The following is a 15,868-nucleotide window of genomic DNA, read 5'->3' on the forward strand; positions in this document are numbered from 1 at the left end:
AGTGGCAGTCTGTGTACCGGCCAGCGAGGGGCAAAGGGAGCAGGTAAGAAGCAACCATTTGAACCTCCGTACATCTGAGCCCCTGCTGGCAGGTACTGTCCACTTCATGGGAAGGAGGATTCCTCCCTTACTTAATCCTTCTAGGAAATTAACCTTAACCTACCCAGTGGTATGTCTCTTAGTTGATTACGAACCCAATCAAGTTGACAACCAAGATTAACTATCACAATTCCATTTTGTTGGTTAGTGAATAAATTCAATGATAAATTATTTTATTGTCACAATAATATATTAAAGCTTTCAAGACCACTTGTCAAACTCAACGGAAATTTTACTGTTACCTTTGGAAATCTGTAACTTGAATATTTAGAAAATTCTAAGGATTTAAACAATGAATTAACCACCTTCAAATGGTGTTTGTCTGTTTGGCAGGATCTCACCTTGGCTGACCTGCAACTGGTTATGTAGACCAAGTGGCTTCTAATCCAAATTCCTCTGCCTCTAATTGTTGGGACTAAAGATATATGCCACCACACCCAGTCTCTTATTAAAGTTTTTGACAAAGATTTATTTAGATTATATAGATGGATAAATTTCTTTAAAACAATGTAATTTGTGTTTCTAGCTAATATGTATGTAAGGAAAATGCACAGAAAAGCTTTGAATCCAAGAATTGTTGGAAACTACTAAGAGTTCTATACCTGGACCAAAGTGTTGACACTAGGAATGAGTCATAATGTAATGCTTTTTCCCTTAAAAACCACAACAAAAATCTAATAGCAACAGTAAAACAAAAACCTAGGCACAGTCACTGTCCTTATAGTATAGACTCTACTCTCAACCTAACAGCTTGCAGAAGACAGGCGCTGATGTCCTCCCGGGCCAGTTTTGTTAGGAGGACTGAGTAGCAGAGCTCCAGAGTCCACAGGTGCAGACCCACAGTCCAGAGTCTGAAGCACCACTGTGCCCAGATACTTGGAGGAGGGACTCTTAACCTGTAGCACTTTGCAGATAGGTACTTTTATTATAATATCTAAAACCAAAAATGAAGACACCGTCTCCAATATAGAGGAAAATACTAAAGTGACTTAATTATGCATTGAGGTAATAGTGATCTCCTTTTTTGGTAAAGCTGGTAACTTCCAATAGTATTAAGCAACCATGGAATAGTTTTGAGGTGGCTTGGTTTTTGTTTGTATAGTGCTGCCAGGTATTGAACCCAGTATTTTGTGAATAGTATGCAAATTACCCTGCCATCAAGCCATATCCTAGGCACAAAGTGTGTAAAAGGAGCGGGAGAGACAGAAGCCTTTACAGAAGAAACCAGAGCAGCAACAGAAACGTGTTTTAAAAGAAAACTGCTGAGTGCAGATGATTACATATAGAGGTTGAGAGAGAAAAAAAAAAGAAAGAAAAAATATCCCTGTTCAAATGCTTGAAGTCTAGAAATGGAGGAGGAATTCTCTTTGTTGTATTTATAGCAGTGGACAGAACTGAAGCCAGCTAGTGGCCACCACAAGACCCAGAGCAATGGAGAAAGAACTTCTAACAGCTCAGTTGCCCAGAAGTAGAGTGGGAATTTGCATGCAGTAGTGTTTGAAGGAGGCTTGTGATTAAAGAGGTTCTATGTTTTAATATTTAAGCAGGAAAATACAAAAACAAAACAAAAACAAAAACAAAAAAAATCCCAACCCAAACCAGTTCTTTATTCACCACATCTAAGTTAAGTGTATTATTTCCTAGGTTTTGTATTTGTCAGCGTTGGCTGGGGTCAGGGTTTCTTTTCATTGTGTTGTGTGTGATAACTGACATTTTTTTCACTGTTCTTAATATTTTTGCTTACCACTCTCTTATTGTTTGTGAGGGTGCAGTGAAATCACCGAACTGGACCACTAGGTAGGTAGAAAGAAAGGTTTAATTGGGGAGCAAACTGCCAGTCTGCCTCTGAGAATAATGGTTTGCTGGAAAGCAAGTGGGTTTTTATGGTAGTTAGCAGGGTGGGGGGAATCTTTGAGCTGATGAATAATGTTGTCTGAAGTAGTTGACCATTGTGGGCAGATAAAGGAGGTCATGGTTTTCCTAGTAAATAGAAAGCTGCCTTACAGAGATTTCTGAGGAAAGCTTCTGTTTACCCAGTATAACAATCCTGCTTACCTGTCAGAATCCTTTCATTCAGGATACTGTCACTACCTTTGTCATTTTGGGGGCCTGATTTGGACCTAACACTGTTGAATTTTCAGTTACTGAGTCTTGTTTAATGATGTGTGTGTGCATGCGTCCCTCCCTCCCTCCCTCCCTCCCTCCCTCCCTCTCTCCCTCCCCCCCCTCTCTCCTTTGCCACCGTGTGTGTGTGTGTGTGTGTGTGTGTGTGTGTGTGTGTGTGTGTGTGTGTGTGTTAATTTATGGGGTAGATATGGGTGTGTGTAGGGTGCAAGTGTGCCTATATATGTTAAAGTTAAAAGTTGATGTCAGATGTCTGTTTATTGTTCTTCACCTTATATAGAGGGGACTTGGAATTCACTGTTTTTGTAGAACTGGTTGGCCAAGCAGCCCTTAGAATTTGCCACTTATCCCCCACCACAACTCCCCTTCACCTGTCCCTGCCTCACCAGTCCTGGAGTTACAGGTATGCACCACCAGACCCTCACCATTGTATTTGGCTTTTTACTTGTGTGCTCTGGGAATCTAAGCTCAGGTCCTTTTGCTTGTGCAGCACCTACTTTCTATTAAGCCTTGGTACCTTTCCTAGTGATTTCAAAAGTATATTCATCTAGTTGGTTGACATTTTATTTTCCATAGTTATTTAAACTTGAAATTTTTCCATGTATATAGAGAAATACTCATTATTACTTTTTTTTTCCCAAGCAAAAGGAAAACCTTTATATAACAAAGCCAGTCCTCAGACTATTGGTGATTCTTTGTTAATGATCAAAGCCTTCATGATTCAGTCCCACTTCTCAAATATTATACTCTTAAGAGTCAACTTTGGGGATTACGTTTCCAACAATGAGATCGGCAGACACTCAAATCACAGAACTCACTCAATGTATGTTCCCTGTCTCTGCTTTTCTTCTTCACTCCGGTCTCGGTTATAGACTGAGCAGCTTGCTTTTATTTTAAACCATGCCTTTGTCTTCGTCCTATCTACCACCTTTTTATAGAGATAATCATGTGTTTGTAAATCTCTAATAGATCTTTTTATAAACAGTATAACCCCAAAACGTCTTTAAATATCCTCACAGGGTCTATCAATTGTTTCTTTAGGTTTTGTTATTCTCTTAAACGTTTTTGTCTCTGAAATAGTTCTCTCAGATCTGTGGTTATCTTTTCTCATCTAAATGAAATCACCCCTCCACCTGTTGTGAGCTTGCTTAATGTTAGCGTCTCTGACTCATCTGTAAAACTAAAGATAATACACTTGCTTATAACCCCTGCTCCAGGGATCTATTCCCCTCTTCTGGTTTCCTTGGATACTGCATGTATATAGTGCTCAGACACACAGGAAGGCAAAACATCCTTACACAGAAAATAAAATTAAATCTGTTTTAAAAAATGAGGATAATTGGGATAAAATTGGAGATACTAAGAATGTTGTGTGGGTTAAAAGTATTAACAGATATAAGTGTTTAACAGTAGTCAGTTGCAGTTAATTTTTCTCTTATGTTCTGCTCTAACATTTCTACCCTTTTTGTTTAGTCCTCCAGATATATTAGTATTTCTTCTGATAAACTGGAGCAGGGTTGTTTGTTTGTTTGTTTAGGATATATAGTTTGATGAAATACATTTGACATGCTATACTCTTAGGTTTTGTACTCAGGGCTTCAATCAGCTTTGAATAAAAAAGTAATCTAGAAATGATTTAAAGTATATAGGAGGGTATATGTAGTTTACGTGCAGATATTGTATTATGTAAGGGACTTGAGCATCTGGATTTTGGTACATGGTGAGCATGAGAACAGTTCTGAGACCCACTCCTCCTCTTCCACCACATGGCTCTGTATATGCACTCCCTTCCCCTGGTGTACTAGTCTGGAGAGTATTAGAAACTGCAGTGTAGAGAGGAGGGCTTCAAGATGAATGCTTTCAATGAGGTAATAGTTACCACACAGTTTCATATCAGAAACCTGCAGTGTTAAGATGGTTGTTTGTTTTAGAAAGTTAAATCTTGTCATGATTTTTGTTTCCATTTCCTCCTCCCTAAAACATGTTGTGGCCACTTGCCAGAGTTTCGTTCTGTCTGTTTTACAGTGCTGAAAAGCCAATAAAGAGCTGCATGTCACGTGTTCAACCAGTAAGCTCCAGTCTTTGCTTTAAAATAATGGCTTGGACATGGTAGTGCACACCTTTAATCACAGCAGCTGGAAGACTGAAGCAGATGGATCTCTGAGTTTGAGAACAATTGGTCTACATAATGAGTTTCAGGGCAGCCAGGGCTACATAATGGAGAAACCATGTCTCAAAAATGAATAAATAAATGATATTGTTGCTCTCAGGAAATATTTAAGCATGTGGTGGAATATGGTGGCACACATTTTTAATCTCAGGAATCCAGAGGCAGAAGCAGGCAGATCTCTGTGTTGAAGGCTAACCTTGTCTACATAACTTGGACCATGTCTGCCAAGACTGCATAGTGAGACTGTCGATGAATGAGTGAGTGAATAAGGTTACAGATAAAGGCCGTTGCTAGGACAGCACCTTTGGGGTTCCTACTGTTACAGTTTAGTTCAAATGTCTAATTTCTCATCCTAGTCAAATACTTAGTTTCCTTTATATATTTTTAAATATGTATGTATGTATTTATTTATTATATATAAGTTCATGTAGCTGTCTCCAGACACACCAGAAACGGATATCAGATCTCATTAAAGATGGTTGCGAGCCACCATGTAGTTGCTGGGATTTGAACTCAGAACATCTGGAAGAGCAGTCAGTGGTCTTAACCACTGAGCCATCTCTCCAACCCATGAATTTTAGGTTCAATTTGCAGGGAAAACTTTTGTCTATAGTTCTTTAGTTTATGCATTTTTAAAACACAGGAAACTAATTTAGGATTTATTTGCTTTGTAGAGACAAGCAAATTATGCTACTTTTAAAACTAATTTTGTGGAAGGAAGAGTGAAGAAAAAAAATTTAGAACTTGAATCATAACATTAAGAAGTCAAAGTTGGGGCTGGAGAGATGGCTTAGCAGTTAAGAGCACTGACTGGGGGCTGGAGAGATGGCTCAGAGGTTAAGAGCACTGTCTGCTCTTCCAGAGGTCCTGAGTTCAATTCCCAGCAACCACATCGTGGATCATAACCATCTGTAATCAGATCTGGTGCCCTCTTTTGGCCTGCAGGAATACACTCAAGCAGAAATCTGTATGATGTATACATAATAAATAAATGTTTAAAAAAAAAAAAGGAGCACTGACTGCTCTTCCAGAGGTCCAGCAAACACATGGTGGCTCACAACCATCTGTAATGGGATCTGATGCCTAATTCTGGTGTGTCTGAAAACAGCTACTGTGTGTGTGTGTGTGTGTGTGTGTGTGTGTGTGTGTGTGTGTGTGTGTGTGTGTGTGTGTGTGTATGTGTGTGTGTGTATTCTTTAAAAAAAAAAGTCAATGTTGACTTAAAACTTTTACTAGAGTGCTGTGTCTGTCACTTGTCAGCCAGCAGTCTCAGCCAAAGTCAGGTGCTTTCTGCTGTTTGTTGGGAGCTCAGGACACAGGAGGTCTCCACAAAGACAGTTGCTTGGAAGATAGATTATTTCCTTACTTGGCAATGATGTGTTAGCAGTAACTCCCTTAAGGAGGGAAAGATGAACTCCAGTTACTCCTACTGATATTTCTATGTATGTGCTTGCTGTACAAGCTATTAATTATTTTTATAGATGTGCTTCTATGTGTGCATATTCACAATCCATGTTATGTACATACAGTATGTGAAAAGAGACTTTGAAAGTTGGATATAGTAACCATTTTGTTAAGGAACAGAGACTAAATATTCTGTTATTGGAAAATTGACCCAGGTAAATTGATCATCTCTGAATTCTTTCCCTAATTCCCGTTCCCCTAGAAAATTTGGAAGCATTTGGGGAATATAAACAAGCTTACTGTTTGCTGTATTGTGACTACTTCATGAGAGATACATACTTGAACTAGAGTACTGATTAGAGTTCACATAATGGTTGCAGTCCCCTGAGAGGCCTGGGTAAGGACGGAACAGTCTTTGTGCAGGAAGCAGTATGATGCTCTTGTATGCCAGCATCAGCATTATTCTCATGTAAGTGAGAGAACCACCTAATACATAGGTAGGACACCTACACAAGTTTGTCAAGCAAAAGCTTACCAGACCCCACCTGATTCTCATGTCTCTGATAACATGTAGTTACTTTCAAGTCCTCCTCTTAGCTTTCCTCTCTTTCACTGAATGTTCCTCAGTCGATTTCGAATACTGCTGTGCTTCGAATTGCTACCATTTTCTGGGCCCTTTCAAACTTGAGTTTTAAAAATAGCTATCAAATTCTGTTATGTGCTTTTCCCACAGAAATTTCAAATTTCCTCAAGCAACGAACCTGCTTCATTTGCAGGTGCCCTAACAGCCACTTTTTTGCTCAAAGTAGACACCTAGGAATTACGTTTGTCTTTCTTCTTTCTCCTTATCAATCACCTCTCATCAGTTAGAGTCCTGAACCTTCAAAAGAGCACAGTCCCCTTCTCAGTCTAAGGCCACCGTAGAGGTCTTCATCAGGTCTCACGGAACTACTCATGTTCGTCAGCCCATGTTATGTAAATATAAATGTAACCATAATAACATGAAGAAAAATCACTGTGTCAGGGCTGGAGAGATGCTCAGAGGTTAAAAGCACTGGCTGCTCTTGAAGATGACGCAGATTTGATTCAAATATCTATAACTCCAGTTTCAGGGGATCTGGTGCTTTCTTCTAGCCTCTGTGAGCACAAGACACACATTTGGTGCACAGGCATGCAAGCTAGCAGAACACCCATGAGTTTAAAACAAACAAACAAACAACTCTTTTCTCTTTAGATATCTAGGTAAAAGGTAAACTCTAATAGGACAGGTGCCTTTAGCAAGCACAAGTCTATGCCCAGCTTCACATTCCATAACTTTTTTCTTTGTGTGGCAGGCTTTTACTATGTAACGCTGGCTGATATCAAGTTCACTATGTAGATCAGGCTGGCCTCAAACTCACAGAGATCTGCACTTGAGTGCTGGGATTAAAGGTGTAAACTATCTCACCAGCCATAGTGTGGTGGTGGTGGTGGTGGTGGTGGTGGTGGTGGTGGTGGTGGTGGTGGTGGTGGTGGTGGTGGTGGTGTTGTTTTTGGTTTGGTTTCATTTTGATTTTGGTTTTCAGCCCTATATTGAAAAACATGTAGACTATCACTAAGGAGGTTGTTAGGTTTTTCTGCCAATGTATAAAATTTTTGAGGTGTCTAGTGGATGCCTGCTGTTTCACCAAGAAGCAATGCTATTTCTTTTTTTTTTTTTTCCCCCCTTGGTTCTTTTTTTGGAGCTGGGGACCGAACCCAGGGCCTTGCGCTTCCTAGGCAAGCCCTCTACCACTGAGCTAAATCCCCAACCCCGCAATGCTATTTCTTATCACCATGTAAACCCTGAGACTGCAGCAACATATATTCTTTTCTCTCATACTATGTTCTTTGCCTTATCTCATATAGTTCAGTCTCCGTGCGTGGTAGTCCTTTTGGTACATTTCTAAGAAGTGTATTTTCAAGTGAATTGCTCTTGATAGTACATGGAATTTAGTCATGCTGAAAAAACAGTGTCTGTATAGAACATGCATCTAGACCAGAGAACTGGGTATATTGACAAGTACCTATCCACTCCCTGGTTAGTCACTGACTGAGAGCTTGACTTTCTATTGGTCCCAAACTCAAGTGATTCCTCTGGAGATTCCTGGATAGTCAGAGCCTAGCTCCCTTTCCTTTGGTGTATTTTCAAAGCTGCCTGAACTCTTTCTCCCTGTAGCACAGCCTGAAAAGTAACTTCGGATAGAAAGCCAAGGAGTTGTGAGCATGTTAGTCTTTCTTATCTACACATTTCCATCCTCACTGTTTATTTTCTACTGTCTAAAATAATTATCTTGTTTTCCCCAGTGTTCTAGCAGTTTTCTATAGAGTAGAAAGTCTTACCTTTGTTGCTCCATAATTACCATTGGAAATTATTTTCTGGCTTTTACTTTGTAAGATAAGCTTATAATCTGTTTATTCTTTGCAGCTCTTTGGATCGTGGGTAGTGCTTACTAATCCCTGCTGATACATGTTAACAACGTCTTTTCACCTACTATTTATATCCTAAGAATTTTCAAGCTGACATTTTATACCATTCAGCTATAAAATAACAATGACTAAAACATTACAGAAGTACTATATGCTTTGGACAAGTAAAGTAACATGTTGACTATGTTAAAGCTCATGTGCTTCTCCAGATTATAGCTTTGCAAATAAGTAGGGTCATGGTTATAGTTGATTTTAATTTCCTGTTTTCTGAACACTTTTCAAAGTAATATGAACAGGCTTAATGACTGATACCTAGTCATTGATCATCTTCAGTAAATAAGAGTCTGGGACTGGTCCTATGAAGTCGTCATTGAAAACTGTATGATTTTTGCACAGTTGCCTCTGTTTTGACTAGATAATGTTAATGGAAAAAATTAAAAAGCAAAACCCTGTGTTTGATGCTACATTTTTAAGTTATTTTGTAAGTTTGTGAGTTTTTATTTTTATATTTTGTTTTTCAGTTGTCAATATTTAAACAGACCACATCATGCGTGAGTACAAGCTAGTGGTCCTTGGTTCAGGAGGCGTGGGAAAGTCTGCTCTGGTAAGTTAACCACCCAGCTATAGATCATCAATATTAACTAATATATAGAATGTGGACTTTGGCTTGCTTTCCTGCTTCTAGTCAGTAAGGAAAAAAGAGGCTTTGTTCTTTATAAACCTGCTATTTGTAGCCAAAGATGTATATAGCTTTTGACTGGCAGGTCACTTACACTTTTCTATGCCAGCTACTTATTGGCCACCAATATCTGTGACTCAAAGTGGAACATAATTTTTATTGTCAGGAAAATTTATATTCCATTGGGGAAAAGTGTTATAGATTATCTCAGAGTAGATTCTCCTTTGCCTGACTCCAAGCTTGCATGGACTGAGAGTTACTTTTTGCATATATGAGGTAATATGCCAGCTTCTGGGGTCACAACAGCAGATAAAAGTCCTTCATGGAGCTCACAATATAGTAGAAAAGCAGATGTAATCACGCACAATTAAAGAATTACTTGATGCTCTGAAAGAAAAATTCGGACTTTTAAGGGAGAGACTGGCAAATGGCCCTTAGCTTTGAGAGCTGCAGGAAAGGCCAGATTAGCTAGGCATTAGTAAGTGGGAGAAAATGAGGTACAGGAAGGTGGGAGCTCACAGGACTGAAACAGGGTAGGGTTTCTTGGGGGTGCTAGGAAGCAGATGAGTTGGCCGAGTGTTTTACTTAACAAGTGGACTTTAAACTCTGTCCTTTAGAAGAGTGGGAGAAAGGTGGGGACTAGTTAAGTACACTAGGTTGCTTAGGCTCTTGAATAAGGCCATGGCAGTGAAGAAGAGACATGTGGATGCTTGAAAATTAAATAGGAGGAGGTAGACCTGAGACTCAGGCTGGGCTGGTGAGCAGGGCATGAGAGTGAAGGAATAGAAGTGCAAAGTCTGATACTTACAAGATCCTTGATTGCTCAAGTACACAAATGTATCCTTAGGAGTTTAAAGGGGGATTGCGATACAACATTAATTACCATGAATGTATCAGTCATATTCAGTTTCATGAGAATTCCATTACTGTTAGCCTTTTAGGAATATAAATTAACACCTCTATGGAAATGAGTTTTCAAATGCATGTAATTTGGGGCAGGGGAGAAAAGGATCTCAGTGCTAGCCCAGGCTGGCTTTGAACTTAGTAATCCTCCTGCCTCAGTTCCCCAAATGCTAGAATTAATGTGTACTATCACACTTGGCTTTACATGTAACTTTCAGTCTAGCAATTTCTTTCTGGACTTTTTTAAAAAGATAGATTGTATGTATGTATGTATGTATGTATGTATGTATGTATGTATGTATGTATGTATATGGTGTTTTGTATGTACTGACTGTGATATCTAAGATGGAGCATGTATAGGGAAGAAAGGTGCTAGTTGGGCTACCATTTATGATTGGTTTTTCTAAAAGCTATAGGTATCAAGGCTTGAGAGATGACTGGACACTTAAGAGAAAATCCTGTTCTTGAAGAGAACTTAAGTTCAGTTATCAGTCCCCGATTGACTGGCTCTCAACACTTTTAAGTCCAGCCCTGCAGGAACCTGTGCCCTCTTCTGGCTTCTGTGGGCTCATACACATTAACATAAACACATGTAAATAAGATTGAAATGACTTTTAAAAAGTTAGAAATGCTGAGAAGAGGGACTTCTGAAATACATGGACTGTTGCTGTAAACAGATTGGGTGGGTGGAAACAAGGGTGGTAATCGGATAAAGAAGTAAATTGAATTCCATAGGTGCAAACAAAATTGTCCAGGGAGAGCAGCTCAGGACTGAGTTCTGAATTGGTATCACCTGTTTGAGGATGGATAGGATTGAAATATCCAGCATAGAAGATGGTCTCTGTACTGTGTTTGAATACATAGATGTGTCTGCTTGACTGCTCAGAAGTCAAGGGAGGAAGAGGAATGGTGTGTGGAGATGGTTGCACATCATAAAAGGAACAGCTTTGGTCTGGGGATGTTGCCACAACCATGCTGGGTAGAGCTGAAGAGGAAATGAGAGCCGAGGAAATGGAAGCACCATGTGGACAGTTACAGCCTGAGTATGAGAGCGAACAGAGAAAGGAGAGAAGCTTCAGTGGATACGGGGTTAGAAGGAGTTCTCTGTTTGGTTTGGGGATTGGAAGTAGTAGAGAACGTTCGTATCTTGGAGACGGTGATCAGTAGAAAAGAAGATAGGGCATGAGGGAGAAGGAGGAGCAGAACCAATATGGGCATCATAGGAATAAAATGAAAACAGACAAAGGAGTGAGATATCCTTGAGGAATGAGAAGCAAGATTGAGAGAAACAATGAAAGCTTGCACATCATAAAACAGAGGTGCCGAGTGTCTTCTACACTTCAGTTATTTAAACCAGTAAACTTGGTTGTTAGTGTTCACAGGTGCCAGTAATGTCCAGCTTGGGGGCTGTGCTTAGGCCTCCATGCCACCTGTACCTGAGCATTCCTAACAGTGCAGGACAAGTAAAGAGCAAGGCGCTGCACCTTAGCGTTGGGACCTCATGCACCTTAAGAATGTCATACCCTGGACCATATTTTGAGAACCTCTCCTCTAGGCTATACTTGTTTGAAAGCCATATTAGACCTTTTCCTATCTAAGTTATGTCATAATAAAAAGTGATTAAACCCTTGATAAAAATGAGGATTAAAAGACTGCACCTGAGGAGATAGATGGCTTGGTGGGGAAGAGCTCTTGCTGTGTACATATGAAGACCTATGTTTAAATAAATTCCCCAGCACTCATACCTAGGTGTGGGCATCTGTAACCCCAATGATGAGCATGTACGTGTGTGTGTGCGTGTGTGTGTGTGTGTGTGTGTGTGTGTGTGTGTGTGTGTGTGTGTGTGTGTGCGCGCGCGCGCATGCGCCTTAGCTATATGTTGAAATAAGGCTAGGAGTGATAGAGTAGGATATCCAGTGCCCTCTTGTCTCTACACACATGTGTGAACACACACAGTAAAGACACAGTACCATGGTAGAATGTTTGCCTAGCATGTCTGGGGTCCTGGGTTATATCCTCAAAACAGGAATCAAAAGAGGGAGAGAATGATTAAATATTTTACTGTGATTATATACTGACGCCCCTTTAATAATTTATGTTGTAGATGACCTTAATCTGCATATTTGCCTTTGTTTATAGGCCTTTAAAACAGCCTAGGCTATCTCAGGATTACCATCTGTACTTGCCATTTAGTGGGTGACAATGTTCTTTCTAATATACATTCAGATACGTTCATTCAGTATACTGCAGACGAACGTCCCAAAGGGCAGTTGATTCCTTGAAGCCATGAGTTGTTCTGAATTCAAATTCTAAATATTGTGTATACTCAAATATATACACCACCTAGTCACTTTTTTTTCCCTGGTGTTACTTAGATAGCCCTTGTTTTCTGTGACTAGGTAATACTTTCCACTGGAAAGAGTAAGACTTAAGAATCAAAAAGATGGGGCAGGAGAGATGGCTCAGCGGTTAAGAGCACTGGCTGCGTTCCAGAGGTCCTGAGTTCAGTTCCTGGCATGCAGGTGTACATGCAGATAAAACACTTATATACATACAATAAATAAATAAACCTTTAAGAATCAGAAAGATGATGTAAGTTCAGCTGGCAAATCGGAAGTATTTCTAGGTACAAGTGAAACCTAAATGTGATTGTAATCTAAAATTGAGGCAAACAGATAATTCAGTAACATTAAATTTCCTTAATTCTTCCTTACAGTTTAAAAGATATAAACAGTTAGAACCTTTGTTTCTTTCCTTTCGGGCAGGAAGTTACATATTTTTTAATGAGTTATGTAATATTGTCTGTATCCCTGTCTTTTAAGATGTAATGTGATCACAGTTATGCAGTGTAGTAGCACTATTGACAAGTTTTTACCATGACCATTTCTTTCTGTAACAGATGTGTTCTTAGTTTATGTGTGCGTTCTTACTAGATATAATCCTGATGATTTGCGTTTGTGTTTATCCAGAATTTCAACACAATTCCATTTATTCTTTACAATTTTTAGTGTTAAATAATACTTAGGAACAATTTGGGTTTTCTTTCAAGTCTTTGACTCTGGTTTGTTTGTTTTCTCCTCTCAGACAGTTCAGTTTGTTCAGGGAATTTTTGTTGAAAAATATGACCCAACGATAGAAGATTCCTACAGAAAGGTAAAATGCAAAACTGTGTGCGCGTGTGGGAGTAATGCTTACAACTTTCAAACTTGGTCATGGAATTGCTTTTTTAAATAGTTTTGAGAAATAATAGAAATATGCCTGTGCTGTTTTTAGAAGTTTAGCCAGGCTGAAACAAGCCTCACTGGATCCTGCTTAGGAGAGCACTCATGTGTGCTGCCGCTGCCCTGCTGCGCTGTCACTGTCTGCTGTGTACATTTTCCCAGTGGGACATTTAAGTAGAAAAATATTACAAATGAGTAATAGGCATATTTTTCACTACTGCTTATTAACAAAACCTACTATTGGATTGGAGTCATTCATTAACTTTTTTTACTTGGCTTATAGAAAATTTAGATACTTCCTTTTAGTCTATCAAAAGTATTAAAAAACTGTATGGAAGCACCTGTCATGTTTCTCAGATTCTGTGGAACATACAATATTAAAAGCAACTGTAATACAAACTGTGTGTCATTGTAGCTTCATTGATTGTGACAAATTTCCACTCTGCTTCAGGGAATTGATAAGAGAGACGAGGAAGCTGTATATAGTACAGGCGTGGATAATGTGGGAAATCTCTATTTTTCCCTAATTTTGTGGTGAACCCAAAATTCTCTAAAAAAAAGTGAAGTTGGAGCAGGCATGGTGGTACATACATTTAATCCCAACATCTAGGAAACAGGCAGAGAGAGCTCCACAAGTTCAAGGGCAACCTAGTGTACAGAGACACTATCTTTATTAGGGGGACAGGTAGGTGGGGGTAGAGAGGGAAGGAGGAATTAATTAATGAGTCAATTTAGGGAAAGACTAAAATTATTTTTAAAAGAAGCAAAATAGTTGGTCTTGACAAAAATACGTTCTGTTATAAGACTAGGTAGAGCTATGAAAAGCTTAGGTGTCCAGTGTTAGGGTCGTGTAACAAAGTACTGTAAAAGAGCCAGTCACCCCTCCTTCCAGAGATTAAACCTACATCTCACCAGAGAGGTGTAGCTGGTCTTTGCTACTTTGTGGGTGGTTTTGTCTGCCACCCTTTATTTTATACCCCCAGTTTTACCCCTTAACACTGAATAGGAGAGAAACAAAGAGGAAAAAGGAAAGGGGAGGGGGGTGTTCCCTGATTTTAATTTTTTTTCTTTTGTTTCTTCTTTGACCACAGTTACTAACAAACTGCAACCAGCCTCCCTAAACAACCACCAACCAACACCACTTCTTGGTGACCTAGCATTTATGTATCCTCTGAAAAGTTCCCAGAATTCCAAACATCACACACTTGAAGAAACTCTGCAGCTGACAAAACCATGCCTCTGCTAGAGCATGAGGCAGATCCTAGTCAGCTGCTGTGGACAATCCAAAGCAGCCCCACATTCCTGCACCTGGGATTAAAACTGAACACCCATTCTTATAATATTTTTGTGTTTTTTTGAAGAAACACAGTTCTAGAATTGTCACTACAGAGGAAAGGATTGCTTTGTTGGTTATCTGTTTTGAGAATCGTTTCTTTGATAGCACTGTAATTTTCATTGAATTAAACTTTTTAGGATGTACTGGCAGAATGATCTCATTCTCTTCCAAATTAACACAATTGAGCTCTAAATACCTATGAAACTGCAGGCCTGTTAACTGTTTGCCCCACTGTGGGTGGGATGATGAGTTTGTGCACCCCACCCCTGGCACTCCCTCTCGATACTGACAGGGAGGCAAGGGTCAAAAGAACCTGGAGGGTGCTATATTTATTCTTAGGAGACAGAGTTGCTCTACTGAAATTTCTTCCACATAAATTGCTGGTTACGTCTCTAACTGTAAAGCAAGAGCTGTCCCTAAGCTGGAGGACTAATTTCCTCAGTCCCGTCTATAAAAAGTTTCCACAGAGTTGATAATTGATACTTTCTTTAGGCCAGTCTTCTTTTAGAGACTGGGAAATAGAATTGGTATATTTATATTTCACCTTCTTCCCAGTTTTTTTCCCCAAAGAACCCCTTAAAGTTTTAAGAAATGTGTATATTCTTAAGGAATAAATAGCTCATTGCTATTTAACATTTCTGAGTTCTTTTTTGCAAATTTCGTGAATATTTTAGCAAAATTTTAACAACTTATATATAGTAAATTGCGAACGTTTCCATTCCTCAAAATCTTTTTGCATACAATTTGACCCATTTAAGGTGGTAGAGTGAAGCCCAACCTTTTGTTGGAAATAGTGTCTTTCAGTGTCACCCCATAGGTCCATAAAAATCTCTTCTGCCTCAGCCTCCCCAGTGCTGAGAGTATAGGTAAATCTACACGGAGCTTGGGCTCTTTAATTCTTTGTTTTCCATGATGATTGTGTGTGTGTGTGTGTGTGTGTGTGTGTGTGTGTGTGTGTGTGTGTGTGTGTGAGAGAGAGAGAGAGAGAGAGAGAGAGAGAGAGAGATCTTCCTCAAAAATACAATCTTCATGTTTTTCTGTCAGTTTTTTTTTTTTCCTGTTAGAACTGTATGTACCATTTTTCTTAACTTACAAAGCCTGTTCTTTTGCCTTCCAATAAGAACATCATTACAGCAGGGAATAGCCACACTCAGGTTTAACCACCTTGGCCTTTGGATTACTGCTAGTGTGATTGAAGACCCCTGTTCTTTATTGTGGTACTAAGTAGAAAAACACTCAGTAGTTGTCAGTAAGTGCTTTGAAGGGGTAAAGGGAAAACATGTTGATTTTGCTCTTTCACTTGTCTTCTTTGCTCTGTCACAGCAAGTCGAAGTAGATTGCCAACAGTGTATGCTGGAAATCCTGGACACCGCAGGGACAGTAAGCATTCCTTTTTTCTTTCAACAGGTTTTAGTCTGTGAGAATGATTTCTTACCTAAATAAAGTTATTACTCTGAATCTTTTTAATTCTCTAAGTGTAATCC

At 39.3% G+C, this 15,868-nt stretch overlaps 1 protein-coding gene across 2 annotated transcripts in view; it reads left to right on the top strand.

The window, feature by feature from the left end:
* Nucleotides 1-15,868, top strand: part of Rap1a (RAP1A, member of RAS oncogene family) — a 76,288-nt gene that overhangs the window by 47,694 nt on the left and 12,726 nt on the right. Inside the window, exons 2-4 of one of the 2 annotated variants that reach the window (XM_032897559.1) lie at nucleotides 8,767-8,849; nucleotides 12,912-12,980; nucleotides 15,708-15,764. In XM_032897559.1, the coding sequence (XP_032753450.1) occupies nucleotides 8,793-8,849; nucleotides 12,912-12,980; nucleotides 15,708-15,764 (183 nt within the window). In that variant the 5' untranslated portion in view covers nucleotides 8,767-8,792. The remainder of the gene's footprint in view (nucleotides 1-8,766; nucleotides 8,850-12,911; nucleotides 12,981-15,707; nucleotides 15,765-15,868) is intronic. The other variant, XM_032897560.1, reaches the window with a different exon arrangement.

Source organism: Rattus rattus, chromosome 3 (assembly GCF_011064425.1).
Source record: "Rattus rattus isolate New Zealand chromosome 3, Rrattus_CSIRO_v1, whole genome shotgun sequence".
Taxonomy (NCBI): Eukaryota; Metazoa; Chordata; class Mammalia; order Rodentia; family Muridae; genus Rattus; species Rattus rattus.